Source organism: Macaca thibetana, chromosome 8 (assembly GCF_024542745.1).
Source record: "Macaca thibetana thibetana isolate TM-01 chromosome 8, ASM2454274v1, whole genome shotgun sequence".
NCBI classification, from domain to species: Eukaryota; Metazoa; Chordata; class Mammalia; order Primates; family Cercopithecidae; genus Macaca; species Macaca thibetana.
Genome location: NC_065585.1, coordinates 78,198,391 through 78,225,199, shown reverse-complemented (window position 1 = coordinate 78,225,199; position 26,809 = coordinate 78,198,391). Strand labels below are relative to the sequence as shown.

General features: G+C 43.4%; 2 protein-coding genes across 8 annotated transcripts in view; both read left to right on the top strand.

Annotated features, from left to right (window-relative positions):
- VXN (vexin) overlaps nucleotides 1-26,809 on the top strand; it is a 965,102-nt gene that overhangs the window by 872,200 nt on the left and 66,093 nt on the right. The window lies entirely within an intron of this gene.
- Nucleotides 1-26,809, top strand: part of ADHFE1 (alcohol dehydrogenase iron containing 1) — a 37,019-nt gene that overhangs the window by 321 nt on the left and 9,889 nt on the right. For 2 of the 7 annotated variants that reach the window (XM_050802061.1, XM_050802062.1), the window contains exons 2-13: nucleotides 3,008-3,100; nucleotides 5,742-5,862; nucleotides 7,408-7,445; nucleotides 11,777-11,830; nucleotides 12,003-12,157; nucleotides 12,619-12,815; nucleotides 14,659-14,736; nucleotides 16,257-16,362; nucleotides 19,280-19,432; nucleotides 21,392-21,490; nucleotides 24,194-24,272; nucleotides 24,447-24,543. In XM_050802061.1, the coding sequence (XP_050658018.1) occupies nucleotides 3,023-3,100; nucleotides 5,742-5,862; nucleotides 7,408-7,445; nucleotides 11,777-11,830; nucleotides 12,003-12,157; nucleotides 12,619-12,815; nucleotides 14,659-14,736; nucleotides 16,257-16,362; nucleotides 19,280-19,432; nucleotides 21,392-21,490; nucleotides 24,194-24,272; nucleotides 24,447-24,543 (1,255 nt within the window). In that variant the 5' untranslated portion in view covers nucleotides 3,008-3,022. Of the gene's footprint in view, nucleotides 1-3,007; nucleotides 3,101-5,741; nucleotides 5,863-7,407; nucleotides 7,446-10,220; nucleotides 10,268-11,776; nucleotides 11,831-12,002; nucleotides 12,158-12,618; nucleotides 12,816-14,658; nucleotides 14,737-16,256; nucleotides 16,363-19,279; nucleotides 19,433-21,391; nucleotides 21,491-24,193; nucleotides 24,273-24,446; nucleotides 24,544-26,809 lie in introns of those variants that run through there. The other 5 variants (XM_050802068.1, XM_050802066.1, XM_050802063.1 and 2 more) reach the window with 5 other exon arrangements.

Here is a 26,809-nt window from a genome sequence, read left to right as displayed (position 1 = left end):
TGTCTACCGTTAAGGAAACTGAGGCCAAGAGAGGACCTGGTCCCACATCGTGGCAGGCAGTGGAGAGCTTGGCATGGTGGCCAAGACAAATTAATGTATGCAGTTGACACATATTTACTGGGCATATATTATGTGCCAAAAGCTATTCTAGGTTCTGGGGATACAAAGATGAAAGGCTCTGGAGCAGTTTGAGGTCTAGTGGGGAATGGGATGAGGGGACGAGGCTAAAACCGGCCACAGCAGACTGGGTGTAGAAGGGAAGGATGGATGTGAGAAGTCGCAGAGTCACACTCCTTGGCATGTACGGGGAGTCAGGGTATTCAATGTTATGACACGCCTGACTCCCTGCAGAAATGCGAGGTACATCCTGGTCACCTGACAAATACTTGCTGAACATGCAAGTGCATAAGTCTGTCTGGGAAACATGGACAAGTTTGAGCTCACAGGTGGAGATCAGTAGGAGGAAAGGCGAGGGACTGGAGAGGAATGTCAGGCAGAGAGAAGAGCAACACCAGCGATGGAGATGCAGTCCCAGGACACAAAAGTCAAGTAGACCTACCTTCATAGGAGAATACAGCTGATAAAAGACTGTGAATAAGAATATAGCTAATACCATGAGCCAGGCAGTGTCCTACACACTTTGAATGGACTATCAGCATAATAGTAACTCTGATCCTTTCACTGACCCTATGACATACGGTATTGTCATCCTCATAGATACGGAAATAAACACATGGGAAAGAATTTGTCCAGCGTCACACAGCTAAGCAAATGACACAGTCATAATTTGAACCCAGATACTCTGGCTTCCCAGTCCTTGTTCTCAGGCCTGTACTAAGGAATTTGAATTGTGTCCTGTAGATAATGGAAAGCCATTGAACAGTATTTCTCACCATGAAACATTGATACCTTAAAATGTCCGATAACAAAAGAATTCCATGACCAAATAAATTTGGGAAGCTCCTTACTGCTGTATCGCCCTCTTGGAGAATCAAAATATACATTAGACATGCAGGGGTCTAAGAAGCTACAAAAAAAAACTAAAGCTGTGTTGAAATTTTTGGTTCTAAACCTGTGTCAGAATTCTTTGTCACACAACACCATTCATATCCCATGGAATCAGTGTCACACACAGAATGTTTTTGGAACGGTTGCATGAGAAGGGAGTGTGGCATAATCAGAACTGTGTTAGCGCATTCTGGTGGAAATGTGGAGTGAAGAGGAAGGACTAGAGGTCATTGTCCTGCTCCAGTCTAAAGATAATGGCTTCATGCACGGAGAGGCAGTTCCTTGGGAAGATAGAAATGTTGAGAGGTTGGTTAGAATCCACAGGATTTTGTATCTGAATAGTTAAGAGTTGAGATTTCTGGCTTGGGCACCAAGTAAACAGTGGGCTTATTTACCGAGGCAGGGACTGTAGGAGGGTTAGTGTTAGGAGAAAGATGGCAACTTCAGTCTAGGGCATTTTGAGTTGAGCATGCTTCTGGTACATTCAGATGGAGACCCTCAGTAGGTGATTGAAAGCATTGTTCTGGGGCTCAAGAGTGAGTTGGGAACTCATCCATCCATGTGTACAGAGGACAGTTGAAGCCTTAGCAAAACTCTAACCTAGAAGGAAACAGCTGAGGGTGAATTCCTGGGGGGCAGCACTGCCACAGCAGGAGTAGCAAGATGGTGCTTTCTTCTGCACGTGCTTATTTTTCTAATAGGGTAAACATTTTAAAAGTGGGAGATTTCCGATGAAAATCTTGGAAAATTGGAAAATGACATCATTGGGCCCATGTTTCATCGGGGAAAAGTGGTCTAGGGCATGGGGTGATGTGTGGCCACCTCTATTGGACAGAGCATGCACTCTGGGCTTCTGCCCAATGCATTCCATAGAGCAGCTGCACTGACAACTGAATGGAGGGGAAAGAACCAGCACTGAAGAAGACAGAGGCCAAGGTGTGGCCTGGCCAGAGAGGTTGTGGGAATGCCCTAGAGGGCAAGAGTCATATTCTCTCTCCAGATGTGCAGCCCTTAGCTGGGCAGGGCGGCGGGTGCCCGTGGTCCCAGCTACCCCAGAGGCTGAGACAGGAGAATCACATGAACCTGGGAGGCGTAGTTTGCAGTGACCAGAGATCAGGCCGCTTCATTCCAGCCTGGGCTACAAAGCAAGACTCCGTCTCAAAAAAAAAGAAAAAAAAAAAAAAAAAAAGATGTGCAGTGCAGCCCTGCTTTGGCTGTGTTCTCTCTGGGGTACAGCAGGGAACAAAACAACCTAACCATGCCATGCATGGGGCACAGGGGACAGATGACAAACTAGTTAGTAAAATTGAGAGTACATTAGCTGTTGACAGTTATTAAAGAGAACATAAAGTGGACTGGAACATTGAAGGAAGGGATGCAATTTTTGAGGTGTTCAGAGCAGCCCTCACTGTGTTAGTTTCCTATAGCTGTTGTAACAAATTATCATGAACCTGGTGGTTTAACACACATTTATCTTCTTAACAGTTCCAGAGGTCGGAAGTCCAAAATTAGTTTTACTAGGCTGAAGCCAAGGTGTGAGCAGGGCCACACTCCCTCTTGAGTAAGGCTCAGAGGTGCCGCAGAATCCACTTACTTGCTTTTTTCCAGCTTCTGGATCTGTAACTTCGGTTCCTTAGCTTGTAGCCCCTTCCTCCATCTTCACAGCTGGCACCCATCTTGCTTCAGTGCTCACATTTCTGTCTTTCGGGTCAAATCTCCCTCTGCTTCCCTTTTATAAGGATATGAGTGATTGCATTTAGGGCCCACACAGACCATCCAGGACAATCTCCCCATCTCAAGATGTTTTTTTTTGTTTGTTTGTTTGTTTGTTTTTTTGAGACACAGTCTTGATGTCACTTAGTATGGAGTGCAGTGATGTGATCACGGCTCACTGCAATCTTGAATTTCTGGCCTCCTCAAAGATCCTCCCACCTTAGCCTCCCAAGAAGCTGGAACTACAGTGCACACCATCATGCTCAGCTAATTTTATTTTTTGTAGAGATGGAGTCTCACTATGTTTCCCAGGCTGTTCTTGAACTCCTGGCCTCAAGCAGTCCTCCCACTTCGGCCTCCCAAAGTGCTAGGATTACAGGTATGTGCCACAACACCTGGCAAGGTTCTTTTTTTTTTTTTTTTTTTTTTTTTTTTTTTTTTGAGATGGAGTCTTGCTCTGTCGCCCAGGCTGGAGTACAGTAGTGTGATCTTGGCTCACTGCAACCTCCACCTCCTGGGTTTGAGTGATTCTCCTGCCTTAGCCTGCCGAGTAGCTGGGACTACAGGCTCACACCACCACACCCGGCTAATTTTTGTACTTTTAGTAGATACGGGGTTTTGCCATGTTAGCCAGACTGGTCTTGAACTCCTGACCTCAGGTGATCCGCCCGCCTCGGCCTCCCAAAGTGCTGGGATTACAGGTGTGAACCACTGTGCCCAGCCAGGATTCTTAATCAGATCTGCAAAGTTCCTCTTACTATATAGGGTAACATTCACAGATTCCAAGATTAGAACCTTATCTTCAGGAGTGACTACTCAGCTGACCACACTCACTGAGAAGGTAATGGTTGCAGAAAGACTAGTGGATGGAGAGAGCAAACCCTGTGGCTTTCAGGGAAGGTATGCAGAGGTGAAGCATACCTGGGTATGGAGCAGAGTGAATAAGGAGGAGATGGGAGTGTGGGGCCAAGGGTGACCCCAAGATTTTCTGGCGCAAACAACTGGAAGGATGAAATTGCCATTTGATGGGGATGGGGAAGGCTGTGGGAAAAGCAGGCTTGAGAGAACACCAGGAACTCAGTCTTCCATAGGGAAAATGTTAACGCTTCATAGACTTCCAAGCAGAGATGCCAAGTGAGCAGGTGAACCTGCAGTTCAGGAGAGATGCCCAAGCCAGAAAGATAAATTTGGAAGTCATCAGCATCAAAGGTATTTGAGACCATGAGACCAGGGGAGGTTACTAAGAGACTGAGTGTGGAAAGAAAAGAAAATGTTCCAGGACTGACCCCTGAGCCCTCCAGCATTTGGAGTCAAAAATCATGGAAAGAAATGAAGCCAAGAGCAGCCAGTGTGGTGAGAAGAAAACTGAGTGGTGCCCTGGAAGCCAGGGAAGAACATGTTTCCAGGAAGGAAGGAGTGATCAGGAGAATGCCGCTGACACATTGGGTACCGTGAGGACGGAACTGAACTGAGCAGGGTGGTTAGCTGGGTAGAGGGCATTAGTGAGCTGGGAAGTTGGTCAGTTGAGTCGGGATAAAAGGTGATGGCAGGAGGTTCCAGAGGGAATGGGAGAAGATAAATCGGAAGAATGGGTATAGCCCGCTGAAGGGAAGGAGAGAGGTAAAAGTGGGAGTGGGAGAGGAAAGAGGAACAAGAGGTTTCTGGTTTTGTTATATAAGATGGAGGAAATGTGCTTATGAATAAGCTAAAAAAAAATGCTGGTTGCTGATAGATAATGTCTAACAGGAAGGGGGATTGTGATGATTTAGAGGGGAGAAGGGAGAGCTGCTGGCAGTTCTTGAGTAGATGAGAGGGGATGCGATTTAGGGAATGGGAGACAGATTAGCTTTTACTGAGAGTGTGGCTAAGAGGTAATCAGCGATATCAAGAGGGAAGCCAGAATAATGGGGCCAGAGCCAGGAGGGTAGGTAGATGAGGTCCTTGCTCTCCCCAAGCCTCACTTTGCTTCTCTGAAGGAGTCCAAAGAAGCCCATCAGTGCCTTCAGGCCATCCTAAGAAGGCAGGAACCCACAGCCTGGTTCCCCCACTCTAGTTCAGGCCCTCTGTCTTGGCATGCCAGGAAAAGAGAGGAGAGGGTCGGGGGAATGAAAATGTCTACATTCACTTATTTATTCATTTACTCGCTCATTTAATCAGTACAAAAGGCTTACTTTGTGCCTGGCACTTACTTGGTGCTAGCCACAGGGGATAAAGTTGTGAGAAACAGTAGATCCTGTCTGGGCATCACTAAATTCACAATCCACAGGCAGATAGAAGCAGGAAAACAGCACCACTGTGCTACATTTTAACGCGAAGGGAGGCTCCAGAAAGGGTGTCCCTCTGCAGCCTCGGTCCTCAGGGAAGGCTGCCCAGGGGAACTGACAGGAAAGAACAAAAGTTATCCAGAAGAAGAGGGAAGGAAAGTATGTTGCAGGCAGAGAATATAATAAGGGCAAAGTTCTGGAGGAGAGAGAGAGACTGTGGCTCATGCAAGGAAAAGAAAGAAGTTAATTTTTCCAGGAGCCCAAACCCAGAGATGGAGTGAGTTGAGGGGCCAGTCAGGCAGGGGCAGGCCTGAACTTTATGTGAGAGCCATGGGGAGCCATTGAAGCAGCTTTCAACAAGGGAGTGACATCATTGGAAATATGCCCCGACTACAGTGTGGGAATAGAGGTGGCAGAGGTGGAGCCATGAGAAGCCAGTTGGGAATTTGGTAGTCATCCACTTGAGAGGTGATACTGGAACCAGAGAGTGGCAGGGTCCCAGGAAAAGTGGGTGGAGTTGGGTAGAGACATGTTTGAGGCCTTGGTGCATAATAAGCTCTAAAGGGTGAGGGAGGAGGAAGGGTCAGAATGGCTGAAGGCAACCCAGGACAGAACCTAACATTTAAGGAATAGGCAGAGTGAAAAAGGAGCCAGTAAAAGAACAATTAGAGGAAGCCTAGGCAAGTAGGGCTCCTGGAAGCCAGGAAAAAGTTCCCCCTGCCCAAAAAGGTGTGACCATGCGTTTTATGCTACTAGAGTGAGATGCTACCAGGTCTGAGAAGTGAGGACACAGCCGGACAGCTGGACTTGCAGACACAGCAGCCGGATTTCAGGGGCCAAGGAATGTGTCCGAGACCCAGAAACGAAGCCAGCAAATGTAGGTCGGGAGGAGAGAGAGGGAGAGTGAGCCCGCCAGAGGGGGTAGGAGGTGGAAAAGTTTCAGGCGCAAAACTCTTCAATAGGCTGAAAAAGATTGAGTGAAGGGGAGAACTAGGAAATACAGGACAGGTAGAGGTCCCGAGAAAGCAAGAGGGGACAGGATACAAACCGCGAGTAAGAAGTAGAAATAATGAATTGAGATAGCCTCAGAGCTTGGGGAAGAAAAAAAAGGGGGGGTTGGGGGGTAGGAAGGAAGCAAGTGCTCCCAGGAGCGTTCACGTTGGGAAGCTTTGAGTTTGGATTTTTTTTTCCTTCCCTCTACCTCACTTTTCTTGTCCTTGGAGGGTGTAAAGCAGGGAAAGTCCTCCAACCAAAGCCCACCGTGAAGGGACACGCCTGGCCTGGCCCGCGTCCTCGCCCCCGGCGCGCGCAGCGGGGACCACTAGATGGCGGCCGCGACTCGCGCCAGCTCTCACTCGCCGCCTGGTCTGCTTTGACTTCACAGTTCGAATTTTTGAGATCTGGACCGCCACTGAGATCAACCCTTTTCCTTCCTCCCTAACCTTCCCCCTCGGGTGTTTTAATTCCAGATTTGAATTTTTGGCGGGGAGGAGGAAGTGATGCACTCAAGTATCTACCGAGACCCAACCACTGGACAAGGTTCTTTGCGCAACCCAACGAAACATAAAACCGTCTTCCCAGCCTCGATCAGAGAGGGGGCAGGAGAAAGAGAAGCCAGAGGAGGGACTGGGACTGTCCAAGAAATAGGAGACAACCAGGACAGAAAGGGAGACCAGAGCCAGGGGAGGGAGGGTTTCCAAAGAGGAGGACGTGGGAAATCTGTAGAGAAGCCGACTGAGAGAAGTGAGATGCGGTGGCGCCTTGGAGCGCGGCATGCGCCGGGTGTGCGCACTGCTGGGGCCGCTGGGGAGCCGCGCAGCGGGGATGGAGGAGCGCTCGGAGCCCGGGGCTGCAACTGGGTAGAGAAAGATGGGGACCAGGGAGGTCTTTGGGTCCAGGAAGTTTTCCTGGAGGCTCGGGTCTAGAGCCTGCTTGAAGAAAAATTAGCCACCTTGAAGACACTGGGAAATACACAAGGCAAGTTCCCAGCATAGGGTAGTAAGTAAGAAGAGGCGCACGGGTAGAGTTAACCTTGGGCCGATTTGGAGACCAGGGACCCTAACCCAGCTCCTAACCCAGCAAGAACTGGGGCCTCATGGAGACCAGGGACCCCCATCTTAAACTTGCATGTACCCCCAGAGCGTTTATCTCAGCTGCCCACAGGCATTTGATAGGAATTGCTTGAGTAAATGAATTCGTGAAAGAATGATGCTACAGCGCTGGGAAGACGCTGAGTCAACTTTTTGTCCGTCGTGATTTCTGGGTCTCTATATATTTTTTCTGTTGTACAGTGTCTGCCAGGAACTACCAGTTTGATAGCATCGTAGCACTAGACTACAATCTGAGTTAGCTTAAGGCTTTTCATTTTTTGGTCTCTATTTTCACCTTAGGTTTTTTTTGCTGTCGTTTTTTTTTTCCCTAGGTGCCAGTGCCCAACTCATTCTCATACTTACTCCCAAGGTAATACTTCTGTATTTTTAAACTAGCCACAATTTTGGTTTCTGCATTGAACATTATAATACATTTGGGTAGTGTATGTAAAGAAAACCAAGGCATGTGAGAGCAAGGTCCATGAAAACAGTTACCATTTCACTGTGAAATTGATAACATGTAACTCTATACAAAGTTAGCTGAATGTATACTACTAATCACGTGTTTGTCTCAAATATGTATTTAATGCTACTTATAACGCTTTTCTCTTTTAATTACTTGCCAAGTCTAAAAATGCAGATAGGATTTTAAGAATGTCTGAGTTGGTCAAACAGAATTAATCAAGATGAAGTCTTTGGAAGGTTCTAAAACATCTCTAAAAACTGGAGGTTAAAGAACAAGGTGGTTCCTAGAAAGAAAAACAAAACTTGTTTGTATCAATCTTTAAAATAATATTGTATTTAAAATAATATTGTATTTCCTAATATTTAAAAATAATAACAAAGTTTCAGTTACCACAACATCTTAATCATTACCAAACGCCAAACACTGTGGTCCACAGAGCAGCAGGAAACTCAACATAGTTTCAGCATGTCCTTAGAATGTCACATGGATTACTGACACAACCACTGATTTTGTGTCTTCTAAGGTCAGATCTAAACATTAAGGCAAGAGTTGGAAAGGAAAGAGGCTGACCATCCAGGATCCTAAGCAGAAACCCACAGAGAAGCCGGATGGGGAGTTAGAACAGAGAGAGTAACGGACCAAGGGCTTTCTCTTGCCCAAGGAGTGACTTACCCTTCAGGACAAGCCAAGGGACCTCCCTGTCCATCATTAACCACCATCTATGAGGCAGAAACATGTCCAGCTTTTAAGGCCCTTCTGAACATATACAGAATTTTGTCTTCAGCTGATTTTCTCGAATTTTTAGTTGGTTTCAACAATTAATTTCCTATTTGAGGGATTAAAATTAATAATTTACAGAAAGATATTCTCATTATTTCCTAGGGTCATATTTATGTCTTTATCTAAAATTTAGTAATAGGAATAATAGATTTTTATATACACAGAGAGAGACAGGGTCACCCTCTGTCACCCAGGCTGGAGTACAGTGGTACAGTCGTAGCTCACTGTACCCTCAAACTCCTGGGCTCAAGCAAACCTATCACCTCGGCCTCCCACAATGTTGGGATTATAGGCTTGAGCTCCTCCACCTGGACAGATTATTTTTTTTTTAAGCCTAGAGGAATCCAATAAATGTGAGTTTTGGTTAAGGGTGCCTTTGCACTCAGGGAGCTGAAGGTAGATTGTTGTCTAGTTCTGATCTATTTTCCTTAAAAAAGAAAAAGCATAGTGAAAATTGTTCTGTAGACTTTATCTTATGACTGACCAGTATTGATATAAATAAGTAGATAAAAACAAGGATAAAAATCTTTAATTAGGTCCCTTTCATTGTTCCAATATGACAGAAAATCATTTTTACCATAATTAAAACCTAATCCTTTGCAAAGAAGTAGCACCTTATAAAAATGTTTGTTAGGCCGGGCACGGTGGCTCATGCCTGTAATCCTAGGACTTTGGGAGGCTGAGGCGGGTGGATAACAAGGTCAGCATGGTGAAACCTTGTCTCTACTAAAAATACAAAAATAAGCTGGGCATGATGGTGCGCGCCTGTAGTCCCAGCTACTAGGGAGGCTGAGGCAGAAGAATCCCTTGAACCTGGGAGGCAGAGGTTGCAGTGAGCTGAGATCCTGCCACTGCACTCCAGCCTGGGTGATGGAGCGAAACTCCATCTCAAAAAAAAAGAGTTTGAACCTGGGAAGTGGAGGTTGCAGTGAGCCGAGATCCTGCCACTGCACTCCAGCCTGGGTGATGGAGCGAAACTCCATCTCAAAAAAAAAGAGTTTGAACCTGGGAAGTGGAGGTTGCAGTGAGCCGAGATCCTGCCACTGCACTCCAGCCTGGGTGACAGAACGAAACTCCATCTCAAAAAAAAAAAGTTTATTAAATTTCACCAAGATAAATACGTTTTTTATATGCATAAGCTTGAGAAATGTAAATATCTTACTGTGGTAAGTTATCCCTATGAATTAAAAAAATTAATTCAAACAAGTTATCACAGTTGCTATAAGAAGTGTAAGCAAGTCTCTAATTCATGAACTTTCTAGTAGTTGTTTTCTAATAGTAACCCAACTCTAGACTAGGGGATTTTTTTTCTAGAGGATTGTTACACATTATATTTTCAAACACATATTTTAATTATAATGGAGGAAATGTTTTATTATTTTAACAAATTTAGCCTCAAGTTAGCATTACATTCTTTTTTTTTTTTTGAGAGCGGGTCTCACTTTGTTGCCCAGACTGGAGTGCAGTGGCATGATCTCGGCTCACTGCAACCTCTGCCTCTTGGTTTCAAGCTATTCTCCTGCCTCAGCCTCCCGAGCAGCTGGGACTACAGGCGCCCACCACCACGCCCGGCTAATTTTTTTGCATTTTCAGTAGGGGCGGGGTTTCACCATGTTAGCCAGGATGGTCGTGATCTCCTGACCTGGTAATCTGCCAGCCTCGGCCTCCCAAAGTGCTGAGATTACAGGCGTGAGCCACCGCGCCCGGCCACATTACATTCTATCTTAAAATGCAGGTATTGATTTTAATTTGATGTGCAACAGTGAAACCTGAAAACAATATATTTTCGGTAAGACTTCAAAGGAAATACTTATGTTCACTGCTGGATTTTACTATCAAATAACAATATTTATGCTTTATTTTAAAGACTCACTTTGATGCTAAATTTTACATTTCTAGCCCCTGGACTTTCACCTTCTGGGAAAACAACAGATTATGCCTTTGAGGTATATTCACTCAATCCATTATTTCTTTTATGAATGACCAGAAAAAATAAAACTAGAATATTTTGCTAATGAATTATTTTATTTTAAATCTACTATTAATTCATGTTCCATAATCTCTATTTGATCGGACCATATTTAGCAAAGTACCTGGCTAGTATAATGGAATATAAACCTTCTGAGATCATGGCTAATGTCTAGAGTGCTGTCTTTGTACAGTCACTAAAATAGGATAAATTCCCAACTCTACAAATTCTGCTATATATATGTTATATGTTAAACCTTTAGTTTTGTAATGATAACAATCCCAAAAGAGGTCAAAGTGAAGTAACAATTCTGGTGCATTTTTGTCACACTGTAATTACATAACTACTTATAATTATTTGTTTAAGTCCCTGTCTCCTCCTAGTCCAGGCTTTTTTTTTTTTTTTTTTTTTTTTTTTTGAGACAGTCTCACTCTGTCACCCAGGAGTGCGGTGGTGTGATCTCAGCTCACTACAACCTCCGCCTCCTGGGTTCAAGCGATTCTCCTGCCTCAGGCTCCTGAGTAGCTGGGATTACAGGTGCACACCACCATGCCCAGCTAATTTTTGTATTTTTAGTAGAGACAGGGTTTTGCCATGTTGGCCAGGCTGGTCTCCAACTCCTGACCTCAGGTGATCCGACCACCTCAGCCTCTCAAGGTGCCAGGATTACAGATGTGAGCCACTGCGCTCGGCTTCAGGAATTACTAATTAAAATGTCACCGGGGGCCCGACGGTTAACCTACAGATGACCAGGCTGGGTGATACCATGCCGAGCTCACTGAAGGCACAGGCCCCATCTAAGGTGTGACTCCACTCAACCTCATAAGATCACTGCCATATGGGAATGCATTCCCAGTTTGCTGTATTATTCAAGAGAAAGTGAAATTCAGATGGTCCTATTAAGTTTTTTTATTCTAATTTTTAAGAGTTATTAGTCAATTCAAAAAAAAAAAGAAATTTAAACATAACACAGATCAAACAAAACATATTTCAGGCCAAACATGACCCATCGTCCATCAGTGTAAAAGCCTTTCTCTCATCTGTAAACTTTATGAGGCCATGTGTCTCTTATTCATAGTTGAGTTACCAGAGCCTACACAGTGCCTGGAATATAGAAGACAGTAGCGTTGGCTGGGTGGCAGGTATGCAAGGGTGGGTGGATGAACAGAAAGTAAGACATTTGAGAGTTATTTTACGGGTGGAGATAGAGGAAGGCAGGCATTTGAAGCTAAGGGAACAATTGAGAGTTTATGATGTGTTTGGGAAAAGACAAGTCATTCAAATGTGACAGGAGCTGAGGTTTGCTGAAGGAAGTGTGTTGCGTTCACACTTCTTTAAGTGAGACCAGACGGGAGATGACCTGGAAGACCATGCTAAGGAGTGTATACTCTATGCTCTAGGCAACAGGAAACCATTTCAGGTTTTTAGAAATTGATTGGTCAACTCTCAAATACTCCCTACATCTAAACCTTTTTATTTTTTTCAGATGGCTGTTTCAAATATTAGATATGGAGCAGGAGTTACAAAGGAAGTGGGAATGGCAAGTATTCGAGATGTCTACAGTCTCCTACTGTAAATGTTACATATCTCATAAGACACATGCTAACTGACAACAATCACGTCCTCTATTTTTAAAAATGTACAATGTGAGTTTGCCAGAAGAGTCTATTGCAGTTCTAGTGCAGTTGAACCTAACATAGGTTTTCTTGTAGGACCTACAAAACATGGGTGCTAAAAATGTGTGCTTGATGACAGACAAGAACCTTTCCCAGCTCCCTCCTGTGCAAGTAGCTATGGATTCCCTAGTGAAGAATGGCATCCCCTTTACGGTTTATGATAATGTGAGAGTGGAACCAACGGATGCAAGGTATTCTTGTATTGTTGTTATTGTTTCTTTAAGCAGAAGCTAACTGTTGATTAAAACTTGCCCCCAGCCTGGCACAGTGGCTCACGCCTGTAACCCCAAAACTTTGGGAGGCTAAAGCGGGCAGTTTGCTTGAGGTCGGGAGTTAAAGACAAGTCTGGCCAACATGGTGAAACCCTGTCTCTACTAAAAATACAAAAATTAGCCAGGCATGGTGACAGGCACCTGTAATTCCAGCTACTCGGGAAGCTGAGGTGGAAGAATCACTTCAATGCAGGAGGCATAGGTTGCAGTGAGTCAAGATTGTGCTACTGCACTGCAACCTGGGCGACAGAGTGAGACTCTCAAAAAAAAAAAAAAAAAAAAAAAAAAACCCACAAATCTTACCCCAAGCCTTAGTTAATGGCATGGCAATTTATTTCTGAAAAATATAACATCATGATTTTTATTTTCCCTTCTCCAAGCTTCATGGAAGCTATTGAGTTTGCCCAAAAGGGAGCTTTTGATGCTTATGTTGCTGTCGGTGGCGGCTCTACCATGGACACCTGTAAGGCTGCTAATCTGTATGCATCCAGCCCTCATTCTGATTTCCTAGATTATGTCAGTGCCCCCATTGGCAAGGGAAAGCCTGTGTCTGTGCCTCTTAAGCCTCTGATTGCAGGTAAAGACTGTTTATTTCTTTGTTTTATTTTGCAGTTAGCAAAAGGTCTTAAGAAAGATGCAAGCCAGTCCTTTTAACATATACATTTCTAAAGCTTTCTGGTTTGTTCATTTCAAATCAATGCCTTGTTTGGAGACCAATCATTCATTTTAAAATTCTGATCTTTGTTATTGTATAGATAAAGACAATTTGGGTCAGTGGAAGGAAAGTTTGCAGATTTAAGCTATGGGGTCACCATGTGGAAAAGGGGGAAGGTCATCACTGACATATGATGAGATCCCTCTGTTAGCAGCTTTGTCCTCTAAACTGCTCTCTGTTTTGTTCTGTTTTGCCAGCCACTGTAGAGTTTAAGGAGAACATTAGCTGTTATTTTTCTGGTGTTGACTCAACCCTTTCTTCTACATAATGGCTCTTCAGCTGACCTCAGGCTTTGTCTCTTCCCTGGGACATGTGGCCAGCATGGCCCATCACTCTGGGTGACATCTGCTCTGTGGCTACCCAGGGCACAGACATACAAATCCAAATCAGAATAGCTCATTTGTTCCACAGGGGACCTTGAGATTTTCTGGTCTTTTCTTCTCTGCCATTTTTATGGCTGCTAGCATATTACTATTTAAAGTTTTATAGCTAACATGCACTAACTGGTAACTGGGACATATCCTCAGTTTAAAGTTTTGCCCTTTCTTCTCCCCTCTCCTGCCCATTGTGAAGAGGCCTTGTGATGGGATGTGAGTAAGTCGATGGCAGATGAACTGCTGTGTTGTGAATGAGGGATCAGCAGGGAGCAGCATAATTGGTGTCTGGCAAATGGAACCCTCTGGTGAAACTGTGTCAGCATCACACAGAGGGGTGATTAGTAAAGTTTAGAAACTTGACAGAACCACAAAACCATGGAGCCCAGCAAAGGCAGAGCGTCACTGTGCTTGCTGCCAAGAGGGAATAAAGATGTCTTTTAGGGAGAGCAAATATGAGTTTTGTTACCAGAGGTGCCGGGCAGCCTGCATTGACCCAGCTGCAGCTGCTTAAGCTCTGGCCCCCAAGGAGCCTGAAGTTCCCAGAGCTCACTGCTATTAATACACCACAGTTGTCACACATGTGCATGATTAACATACATATATGTTAACAAAGACACAGAAATCATACGTGCATGTTAACACAGATACAGAGATCACATACATATTAAACACACATATATGTCAGTACAGACACCATACATATTGACACTCATATTTATGCAGAAGCAGGCAATATGCATATTAAACATGACTATGTTCATGCAGACACAGACATGCATATTAAACACACATGCATGCTAAACATGCATGTATGTTAATGCAGACATGGACATCATACATGCATGCTAACACAGATACAGAGGTCACACATACATATTAAATATACATACATATTAATATAGACACAGATATTATGCATATTAAACAACATAAACATTCATCCAGCAGTCATGATACATGTCAAACATACAAGTGCATTAATGCAGGCACAGACATCAATGTACGTGCTAAACATACATGCATGCCAATATAGATACAGACCTCATGCATGCCTGTTAGTGCAGATACAGACATCATACACACTGGACTTACATGCATGATAACACAGACACTGACATCCTTCATGTTAGATTTACATACATGTTAATTCAGACATAGACATCATACATGTCAGGCTTCCATATATGTTAATTCATATACATCATGCAGACAAGAGGGTCAGCAAAGTTTCCTTCTCTAATTTTGTTCCTCAGTCCTAAGGCTGAATTAGGTATCTCCACTAACCTTTATTTAGATGCTTTATTAAAATTAATATTATTTTGTTCAAGTGCCAACTACCTCAGGAACCGGGAGTGAAACTACTGGGGTTGCCATTTTTGACTATGAACACTTGAAAGTAAAAACTGGTAAGAACTTTGCCCATAATTTTGAATTATCTCTCTTACCTTTCAATTCCACACTCTTCTTTAAATCCTAATATTTAAAAATCAAGCAGTTATGATACAGTTAGAATAAGCCCCAATGTTCTATAGCAGAGTAAGGTGATGATAGTCAGCAACAATGTGTTGTATATTTCAGAGTAGCTATAAGAGAGGACTTGAAATGTTCCCCAAAAGTACTCAGAGTGATGGATATCCCACATAACCTGACTTGATCATCACACATTCTATGTATGTAACCACTACTCACATGTACCCTATAAATATGTTAAATATTTTGCATCAAGTTTAAAAAGAAAGGAAAAAAATCAAGGAAAGGGTATGTATATATACACATTTTCTTTCCTTTTCCAAGTATATATAAAAATATGAAACAATGTAATAAACTTCTTTTTGAGAATTACCGCTGAAAGCATATTGAAATGCCATGAATCTTAATTGGCTATTCTCTGCCCAAGTTAGTGACTGTATATCAATGATAAATGACTGTTTCCTTTCTCTGATGTATTTTTTCCATTTTAAATCAACTTTATTGAGATGTGATTTTTGTATAATAAAATGCACACATTTTAAGACTCTGGTTTGATGAGCCTTGACAAACATATATGTTCATGTAACCACCGCCCCAATCAAGATACAAAACATTCCCATCACTCCAGAAAGTTTCCTCATGCTGCGTCCCAGCAATCCCTCCAGTCCTTTTTCCAGGTAACCTCTGTTCTGCTTTCTGTCTTCTTAGTCATTTTTATGCTGTCTTCTCTGTCGTGAACTCTTGGATAATGTGGTAGAAATGTCTCTCTTTTTAGTCTGGCTCAATATCCTACTTTCAGATCTTTGTAGCAGAATAAATTGACATTTAACTGCACATTTTTAGTAACTTTTCTTTTTAAAATTAAATTGCACTATCCTTTGACATTTCTTACGTTGACGATAATAATGGCCAACACTTACATTCTACCTCACAGTTTCTAAAGACTTTTACCTAATATTCTCCATTTGATCCCTACGACAGCTCAATGAGAGCTGGAGGCCCTGTGCTATTATAGTCTAATCTTATAGAGAACTCAGAGAGGCTAAGTGACTTGCCCAAAGACACAAAGTAAGTTGCAGAGAGAGGACCAGTGGTGTACTAGTAAACTGGCTCTCTGGAATTTAATAATAAACAAGTAAGCCCTGACTTGTAGTGTTGGCCCATTTCTGTGGTGTAAATACTCTCACCATGGCCAATGACATCACTCATCCAAGAGTTGGAAAGAGATGCATACACATGGCCCTTGGAAACCAGGAGGAGCCAGCTCCAGCACACCACTGAAAACCCCAGGCTTCTGACTCTAAATCACTTTCTGCTGCTCCTTGCTGCTTCACTACATGAAAATGAACCTTTCCTCATATTTTTATTTTTAGGGTGATTTATTATCCTGAAGTCATTTGCCTTCTTAAAATGATGCCCATGGCTTCAGCCTCTACTGAAAATCCTTATATTTTAGGCATCGCTTCGAGAGCCATCAAACCCACACTGGGACTGATTGATCCTCTGCACACCCTCCACATGCCTGCCCGAGTGGTCGCCAACAGTGGCTTTGATGTGCTTTGGTAAGTGCTGGTGCTGCCTGGAGGGGCTTTTTTAGTACTGGGTCTATGGATAGTATTTTGTTGCTCAAAGCACATGCTAAGTATTCATTGATTAGCACCCCACAACACCCCTAGCTTTGGCTGTCATTACCCCCTGTCCTAAATCAAAACATTCAAGCTTTAGAGGTTGGTGACTAGGTGACATCTGGTGTGGGCCACAAACCTGCTCTTCAGGATGGACCCCCCCCCCCAGCCACAACCAGGGCCATAGGGATGCCACTAAGGGGGCAGTTGGAGCTGGTGTGCAGTGTCTCAGGGACACACCAGCTACCTTTATGGCCTCACTAACTAGGCAATGCCCAAGGCTTCATGTCATGGAAGAGGGCAGGGAACATAGCTAACACCTCCAGAGCACCCCCAGACCATGTACATTGTGTCAGCACCTCACATACATCGCCACTTCACTGCAGCTCTGTGTGATACGGGACCTTTGTTTTATTGAACAAGAAAACTGGGTTTGAGATGTTTAGTGACTTGCCCATAGTCTTACTGTATGTTCCCTCGGCTTCAGCTGCATTGTGCCGATGGCCCCCTAATCAGTATTTCTATCACAGACCTTGCTCCTGAGCTCCAGGCCTCATAAAGTCCCCACAGGCACTTCACATTCAGCATGTGCCAAATGACTCTCGTTCATCTATGTGCACGTGCACATTTTTTTCACATTTTAACACCTCCGAAATCAGGACATATCTTAAAATGTGTGGCGTCACAGTATGTTTTCATCCTCAGTGGTACGTATTTTAAAAACAGTGCAGGCTGGGCACAGTGGCTCACGCCTGTATTCCCAGCACTTTGGGAGGCCAAGGTAGGAGGATCACTTGAGGCCAGGAGTTTGAGACCAACCTGGGCAACAAAGTGACACCTCGTCTCCACAAAAATAGTGTTTTACAAATTAGTTGAGCATGGTGGCACATGCCTGCACATCCCTGTACAGTGACTGTCACATCCTAAGTACTTGTATACTGCTTGTCACACAAGCAGGAGGTGACAGAGTCAGAACTCACATCCAGGTCCCTCAGGGCCACGTTCTGCTTCCCTCACTATGTTATGCTGCCTGCCAAGAGACTGTAGAAAATTGTGTCTAACTCCATTCTGGTCAATGTTGTCAGAACTTTGATGAGCTGTCCCCTAATAACCTGGAAATGAGGGGAATGAGATTATCCTTCCTAACTGTAAAGTGCATAATAAATACATCGTGACCTAAAGCAGTCACCCTTAAGTGGGTAACTCACAGGCCCAAAGACTTCACTGTCAATCAAAGTCGGGAGTGGGCTCAGAAGGCAGGAGAATAATGGCAGTTGCTCTTTCAAGTACTGCCCAAAGGAAAGAACACCTGGCCCGAGGAATCTGCCCTTAAGGCCCAGTGGCCTATTCTGAAGGTAGACAAGCCATGTATTAAATCTTCGAGATAACTCCCCTCATTAGGACTCCATGGACTTCTGATCATAAAGTGGCCATCCTACGGCTTGACTGTAGGGAGAGAAGGTGCCATCTTGAAGACTCAGATGTCTGCTCAGCAGTTACGTTTCTTGTCATAAAGTATTAAGCTGACTTCCAGGCTTTACACGTAGTTCCTGTGAGCTCAGCCCAGTGAGTCCGCCCCTGAGAAACAAATCTGCGCTTGGATTTGGGATCTAGATGCAGTCTAGATGTGCTGCAAGACAGAGGAAACACTCTGACTACAGTGGCCTCACCGGCCACCCCAACTTCCCCATGTGGACACCTCATTCTTGCATTATTCATACATTCCCTGCTTAGAACCACAAGGCCTTCATATCTATCTACAAACTAATTTCCAAAACAATTTTCTAATGATTTTTCCAAAAAACATTATCTGCTTCTCATATGTAGATGAGAGTAATTCCTCCATTCTAGGGAAAATGAAAGTTATACTTCATGCAAAACATGGTGTCATCTCCCTTCACAGTCAAGTGAAAGGAGAGTGTCCCAGAAACACTACAGAGGCCCCCATGGGGAATTATACTGAAAACTAGAATTCATGCGAACCATAGTTCATGTTACACTGTGTTTCCAGTGCATCACTGATCTAGATGGTGATGTCTGTTCTCTTCTGCAGTTGATGGGCTAGAAGCCATGGCAGACCGGCAGGTGGAGGCAGCTTTGAAGCTTAGTTCTTGAAATAGCAAACTCTGAGTTTAGGGTACATGAGAGGAAAAGATCTGCTTTTTCTTCAGGCCAAGAATTAATAATAATAGTGAATACTAAGGTATACAATGTGCCAGGCACTATTCTAAATACTTTACATGTGTCAACTCATCAAATTTTCACAGCCACATCACGAACCAGTACTATTATTTACCCCTGTCTTAGAGTCACAAGAAGGATACTGCCTCACACCAGGTCCACAGCAGAAATATCTAGCTCCAGGATTGCCATCTGGGCAGCTGACCCCAAAGTCTATGTTCTTGCTCATTACACTGTAATTTTCATAGGAGTCTGGTGTAGCTATGACCCACCTTTGGCAATATGGTATTTGATCAATGCAAGGTATAAAATGGTAAATATCTTCCACAAGGAAGTCATTTTTTAGATTCAGTGCTTTTTTTGTGGCTCAAATATATAATTCAACACCATAAAAATGTATTGACACTAGAAAAGGTCCATATGTAATTTTATACATACTGTTCAAAAATACTGTAATGCTGTTAATGTAAACTCAACTGTGTTAATTTATATTATAAGTAATGGCTGTTGTAGGCAAGAGGTGGGCTGGTAAAATGTACTGAGATCATCAGTGTTAGGTAATATATCCACTGTGGGTTGAGTGCCAAACAGCTCCAAGACAGTTTGTCATCTAAATGGAGGGAAGGAGGAAGACCACGCTTTCCATCTGTGTATTTTCAATATTTCTTGTTAGCCATGCCCTGGAGTCATACACTGCCCTGCCGTACCACCTGCGGAGCCCCTGCCCTTCAAATCCCATCACACGGCCTGCGTACCAGGGCAGCAACCCAATCAGCGACATTTGGGCTATCCACGCGCTGCGGATCGTGGCTAAGTATCTGAAGAGGTATGTCACCCCGAAGGGGATGGAAATAGAACAGGAGGCCCACATTCTGCCAGCACGTGAAACATGACATGCCTGAGCCTGAAATATCCTGAGCAGGTCTGTTCACCAGAAAAGCAGTCAGTGGATGCGCAGAAGCCCCAGACACCAGCAGCCTCTGGAGGGACCCAAGGGACAGGCAGATGAAAACTGGGTCCTTCGGTTCCTAAAAGGCAAAGACAGCCAGGGGACAAACTAGGAGCCAAGCTAGGATGAGGGGCAGCGTCCTTTGAGATTTGGCTCCCCAGGGCAGAAATGCGACCCACGCTGGCAGATGTTGGCTACGCCCATCCAGGCCCCATCTGAAGACACGCAGAATCCATCCATTGAGTTAACTCAAATGAACTAAACTTAAGAAATAAATGTGGGCTGGGCACAATGACTCACATCAGTAATCCCAGCACTTTGGGAGGCCAAGGCAGGAGGATGGCTGCCTTGAGTTTGAGGTTGCAGTTAGCTATGATTGCACCACTGCACTCCAGCCTGGGTGACAGAGCAAGACCCTGTCTCAATTTAAAAAAGAAAAGAAAATAGTAGACATTGCTGTCCCAGGAGATATAAAAGGCAGAAAATGTAAAAAGATCCCTAAGAGGCTGTGAAAGATTTATGAATACAAGTATATACATACATGTATAGCCATAAGCTACAGGAGAGCAAATAGCAATCAGCTCCTGAGAGAGCAAAGATATACTTAGGATGAAAGCTGATACCTGAGATATTAGGACATACTCAAAATCGGACTCACTTTTGTATTTATACGTAATGGACAGAACAGCCACAGGTAGGCTAGGCCTAGACATGAGCACAATGCTTCCTCTGGCCTTGAGCTAGAAGCTCCACTGATAAAGGAGCCTTGGAATTGCATTTTGTAGCAGAGCAGCAGGAAGGAACCCAATACTATTTCAGGTTTGTGGGGGACTTCCAGGACAGCAGCACTTGACTAGGTCCAAGCAGACACGCATCATGGGGAGCCAGTTTGTTTGACAGGGACAGAGGCATTGCAGTGGCACAGCGGTGGGAGATAAGGAGAGACAGACAGAGGAAAGGCTGAAAGCTCCATCATCTGCTACTTCACCTTGTCATTAGGGGAATTAGGAACTAACATGGGGTTTCGGAAAGGAGGCAGGAACACCCAACCATTCCACGTGAAAGGACCATTTCAAATGAAAGGAGAAGAAAAGGCTGTGCATTTTTATTTTGCAACAGGAACTCTTACGCAAGGCAAAATTGCAAAAAAGCCCACGTGAAAAGTAGGTTCCCTTGACAGTCTTCAGGCTTCTTCCCTGGGGCAAGGTTTTAGCAGCAAATGCAGGAAGGCGATGCACAATCAGAAAGGGGCTTTTGAGAATTTACTTTTCCAAAGTGGCACTGGGGACACCCAGAGCAAGCTAAGGCTCATTCAACAATAACATCCACTTCCACAATAATGTTAGCATAGAGGCGCAGCAACCACAGGGACCAAGAGGCCCCCAGTGGGTCCAATGGGAGGCAGTGTCTCAGAGAGAAAGAGCGCTGGCCTGGCCGGCAGGTAGCCCCAGGCGTCTGAGAATGTTTACATCCCTTCACAGGGCCGTCAACAGCACTGACAAATGAAGAAGAATGAGTCTCAGGGCACCTTCCTGGAGTGGCCCTCACCATCCAGGGAGCAGCGTGTTGCCTCCCCCGGCACTTTTACATCACATGAGCAGCTGACAGTGTATTTATTATGCTTTTGCTGAAACAGTTGATGAGAAAATATGTTTCCCTTCAGTTTTCATTTAGAAGACAAGGCATCGTTTGAATAACTTGCCTAATTTTTCTTTCTACCTAGTAGCATTTCTTTTTTTTCTTTTTTGCCCCTATATCTTTCCCTAAGGCAGCTCCTTATTCTGTAGGAATTGCCAATGTTGACATGTTATTGTTAGGTGTTTATATCATTCACAGGGCTGTCAGAAATCCCGATGATCTTGAAGCAAGGTCTCATATGCACTTGGCAAGTGCTTTTGCTGGCATTGGCTTTGGAAATGCTGGTGTTCATCTGTGGTGAGCAAATCTGAGATTTCATTTCTTTACTCAAGCTATTGCTTTAAAATTTTGTTTAATGTTTATAATTCAGGACAGGTGGTAAAATTTAAATATGCTATAGAAGGAAGAAATTTAACTTTATGTTCCTAGATGTATTCTTTTTTTTTTTTCTTTTTTCCACTACCAGGAAACCTAAATGTATTCTTAAATTGAATGTGGTTCCTAAATGTATTCCTTTATGTTCCTAAATGTATTCTTTTTCTTTTTTTCTTTTTTCCACCACCAGCTAAAGTAGAAACCTAAATGTATTTTTAAATTGAATGTGGTTTATTGGGTTTTTAAATAACATATTTTTAAGGTATAATTCACATACTATATACAATTCACCCATTTAAAATGTACAGAACATTAGTTTCTAATATATTCACAAAGTTATGCCACCATCACCACAATCAATTTTAGAACATCTTACCACCCCAAAAAGAAATCCCATACCTCCTAGCTGTCATCCACCAAGCCCCCCACCTTCCCCAATACTTAGCAACTACCAGTTTACTTTCTTTTTCTTTTATTTTTTTTTATTTATTTATTATTTTTTTATTTTTATTATTTTTTTTTTTTTTTGAGACGGAGTCTCACTCTGTTGTTCAGGATGGAGTGCAGTGGCACAATCTTGACTCACTGCAACCTCCACCTCCCAGGTTCAAGCAATTCTTCTGCCTCAGCCTCCTGATTAGTTGGGATTACAGATATGCACCACCCAGCTAATTTTTTAATATTTTTTAAGGAGAGACGGGGTTTCACCATGTTGGCCTGGCTGGTCTCAAACTCCTGACCTTAGTTATCCTCCCGCCTCCACCTCCCAAAGTGCTGGGATTACAGGCGTGAGCCACCGCACCCGGCCTACTTTCTATCTCTGTAGACTTCCCCATTCTAGACATTTCATGTAAATGGAATCATAGAATATGTGGTCTTTTGTATCTAGCTTTTTTCTTCTCGATGGACATAGATTTTCCTTTCTCTTGTTATATATGTAGGAGCGGAATTGCTGGGTCATATGGTAATTCTGTGTTTAAATTTTGAGATGCTGACAGACTGTTTTCCATGGCATCTGTGCTGCTTTACATTCCCACCTGCAGTGGGTGAAGGTTCTGATTTCTCCACATACTCACCATGTGTTGTGGATTTTTTAAACTTAAATGTAGGATGTTTTCCCCCAATCTCTCACAAAAGAAAGGGATCAGAATGCTTGTCAATAGCCCAGAATTAATCTCTTTGATTGAAACTTTATTGGTATGTTGCTTTAAATTTGAAAACCATTGAACTTTGAAAATTAAGAATAGGCCTTTGCTAGGGTGAGTGCAAGGAATGATCAGCCTCTGATGATCTACCACTGATGGGAGCATAAATTGGCAACACCTTTCCAAAAAGTAAGTGAGCAAAATGTGCCCAGAGCCTGAAAAATATTTATGCCCCTTGGCCCACCAATTCACTTCGAGGAATCTAGCCTGAAGAAATACCCATGGCTGGGCGCGGTGGCTCACACCTGTAATACCAATTCTTTGGGAGGCTGAGTTGGGTGGATCCCTTGAACTGAACCCAGGAGTTCAAGACCAACCTGGACAACATGGTGAAACCCCATCTCTACAAAAGAAAATACAAAAATTAGCCAGGTGTGGTGGTACGTGCCTGTAGTCCCAGCTACCCAAACACCTGTAGTCTCAGTCATCCTGAGGAGGGAGGATCGCTTAAGCCAGGGAGGTCAAGGCAGCAGTGAGCCAGGATTGCACCACTCCATCCCGGGCAACAGAGTGAGACCCTGTCTCAAAAAAACTCAAACAACAAAAACAACGAAAACTATAATATTTTCCTATTTGTTCATCAATATTTCAGGAGGATATAAAATTTTTTTCACTGAGCATGGTGGCTGGATCCTTCCTCACTTGAACCCAGGAAGTCAAGGTTGCATTGAGCTATGATCACACCATTGCACTTCAACCTGGGTGACAGATTGAGATACCTTCACAAAAAAAAAAAAAAGAAAAGAAAAAGAATTTTTCAGTAAAAACAAAAACCATGATGCCTTTTCTTGATGTCAACTAAATCTAAACAAATCCTTAGGGTAGAATTCAGGCCAGAGAAATCAGTCAAACCAGAACTGATTAACATAGCCTGTCAGGCTAGAATAATCATTTCTGATTGGACTCCATGAGTATGTAACATTTGAAGGGATCTGTCAGTTACTGGCGGGGCAGATCACTGGTGGGTCAAACTTGCACGTCATCAAATACAGCACATCCCCACTCACAAAATTCCCCCGACATCATCTGGGAGCACACTGCCAAGGAGCTGCCAGGAAAAAAACAGAAAACACATGCCCAGAACTTATTACAGAAACTTCAAAGTGAATTCCCCAGTCTTTGAGATCATAATGTTAATTAATGGGTTTAGGGAGTTACTTCTGGATCAATACTTTTTAATGTCATACAATTCCATAAGCATTTGAATTTGACAATTTTCAGAGGTTTTGTTAATGAGTGCACTACATACATGTCCCAGACATCGTAATATATCCTTATATCCAAGAAAACAGAACATATCACTTTTTCAGGTAATGATACTGTCTAGAGACTATGACAGGCATCCCCATAAGAGTATCTTTCTATTGTTGACTTGAATATTGATAACTGTATCAACATAAGGATTTTCTTTCTTTTCTAGCCATGGAATGTCTTACCCAATTTCAGGTTTAGTGAAGACGTATAAAGCAAAGGATTATAATGTGGATCACCCACTGGTGGTAAAATCATAAGAATAAATTATTTCATTAAATATTATAATCCTCCCAATTTCCATAAATGTATTTGCCAATTCTCACCTGCTCAGAGTATGGGGTAAAGTAACTTAATATCTAGAATATGCAGGGAAGAACAGCTTTGTCATCTGCCGGTCACTGTGTTTCGTTTCTCCCCAGCCCCATGGCCTTTCTGTGGTGCTCACGTCCCCAGCGGTGTTCACTTTCACGGCCCAGATGTTTCCAGAGCGACACCTGGAGACAGCAGAAATACTGGGTATGAACCATTACTCAAAATTCTGTGACTAGCCAGGCACGGTGGCTCCCACCTGTAATCCCAGCATTTTGGGAGGCCGAGGTGGGTGGATCACTTGAGCCCAGGAGTTCGAGACCAGCCTGGGCAACATGGCAAAACCCCATCTCTACAAAAAAAAAAAAAAAAAAAAAAATTAGCCGGGCATGGTAGTGCAAGCCTGTAATCCCAGCCACTCAGGAGACTGAGGTGGGAGAATCACCTGAGCCCAGGAAGTTGAGGCTGCAGTGAGCTGTTATCATGCCACTGCACTCCAGCCTGGGAGACAGAGTGAGACTCCCTCTCAAAAAAACAAAACAAAAAAAAAGAACCGGCCGGGCGCGGTGGCTCAAGCCTGTAATCCCAGCACTTTGGGAGGCCGAGACGGGCGGATCACGAGGCCAGGAGATCGAGAGACGATCCCGGATAACACGGTGAAACCCCGTCTCTACTAAAAAATACAAAAAAACTAGCCGGGCGAGGTGGCGGGCGCCTGTAGTCCCAGCTACTCGGGAGGCTGAGGCAGGAGAACGGCGTAAACCCGGGAGGTGGAGCTTGCAGTGAGCTGAGATCCGGCCACTGCACTCCAGCCTGGGTGACAGAGCAAGACTCCGTCTCAAAAAAAAAAAAAAAAAAAAAAAAAGAACCATAAAGGACAATACCAAAAAATATTGCTTTGCAATAGCTTAATAATGAAACGTCAGGCTGGGCACAGCAGCTCATACTTGTAATCCTAACACTTTGGGAGGCTGAGGCTGGAGGATAGCTTAAGCCCAGAAGTTTGAGACCAGCCTGGGCAATACAGTGAGATCCCGTTTCTTTAAAAACACGTTTAAACATAAATATATTGATTTAAAATGTCAGTGACTTGACCAAAGCCCTATCTAGCACTAAAATTCTGTCATTATTATGCTTCTGAGAGTATTGAATCTGTTACGTTTGTAGTAATACTGTTTCCTGTTTTTATCTCAAGAGAAAGTATAATTATTTTTATTTTTTAAGGTTATAACTTTTGCTATGTTCAATAATAAAATGAATCTATATCAGGAAGCAAGAGTAAATTCCCAATTATAGAGAATCAAAACAACTAGAAACTCTTTTCATCAAAGCCTGCAAAGCTCCTGATCAATTAGAAGCTTTATAAAAATATCCTGAAAGAGGAGTCTGTTTGCCATACTGTAGAATAAATAATGTCAATAATAAGACATCCACAGTACCTTTTGAATCTTACCAGAAATAAAATGATATTCAGGATAGCTTTAGTGGTAAGTAAAATGTTGGTGTTTTGCTAATACAAGAACTCTTTTAAGTAGACTTGAATATTTTATTAACTTGCAAAACATCTTATTCCGCCACTTGTGTTTAGTTAGGGCAGGAAGGGAAAGGCTAAAAAGAAAACTTCATTATGCTCTCCTAGCCCAGCCGTTGGAGAGATTATTTCCAGGGAGGTAGGAAGGACCGCAGACATCCTTCTGCAGGAGCTCCCGCTGAGCCCCAGGTGCTGTGCTGGGAATGTTAATGACACAAGCCCAGGGCAGAGAGGGGCCAGGGGCTCCATTTCCCAGAGGGTGCTGAGGGGAAACAGTGCAACTTTGCCAAGAATCTGTGTCCCTTTTCTCTTTCGGACTGGAGATGTTGTTCGGCCATATTTTGGGACTCAGCTACCTTTGTAAATATTCAAACCATGTAAATAAGTGGAGAGCTCAAATCATAGGCTACATTTATGGTAAATGGGAAAATCTTAGAGAACTTAAAGTTAACACTCCAGGCAACTGGCAACACTGCTGAGAAGGGAGTTCCTCTGTTAGATTCCAGGCTGGAAGAACCCACTGATTCTTCCTTCCTGAATGGGAAATTTTAATGTTATCTACACTTAGCTATCCCATACTATGAAATATTTTGATTCTCCATGTCATCTTAGATTTTCTTAGCTTTAGACATGTATTCTTTTTCCTACCATCTCTTTTTTTCTGTAACACTTCATAGGAAAATGCAGAGGTTTCGATGGTGTGTTTTATGGCAGCATTCCCAGGAACATTAAAACTTCATAAACTTTGTATCATGTGTCACCACTCCACCTAATCCATATTTTAGCTGCCGCTGGGTAATACAGACTGGTCTTGTCAGGCAAGGTTTACCTTTCATCCGGCTGCTCTCCCAGCCAACCCTGTATCTGGTTCTACTCATACCTTTTCCTGGATTCCTAAGAGTTCTCACTGTCATGGAAGAGAAAGCTAAAAACCAATTTAAT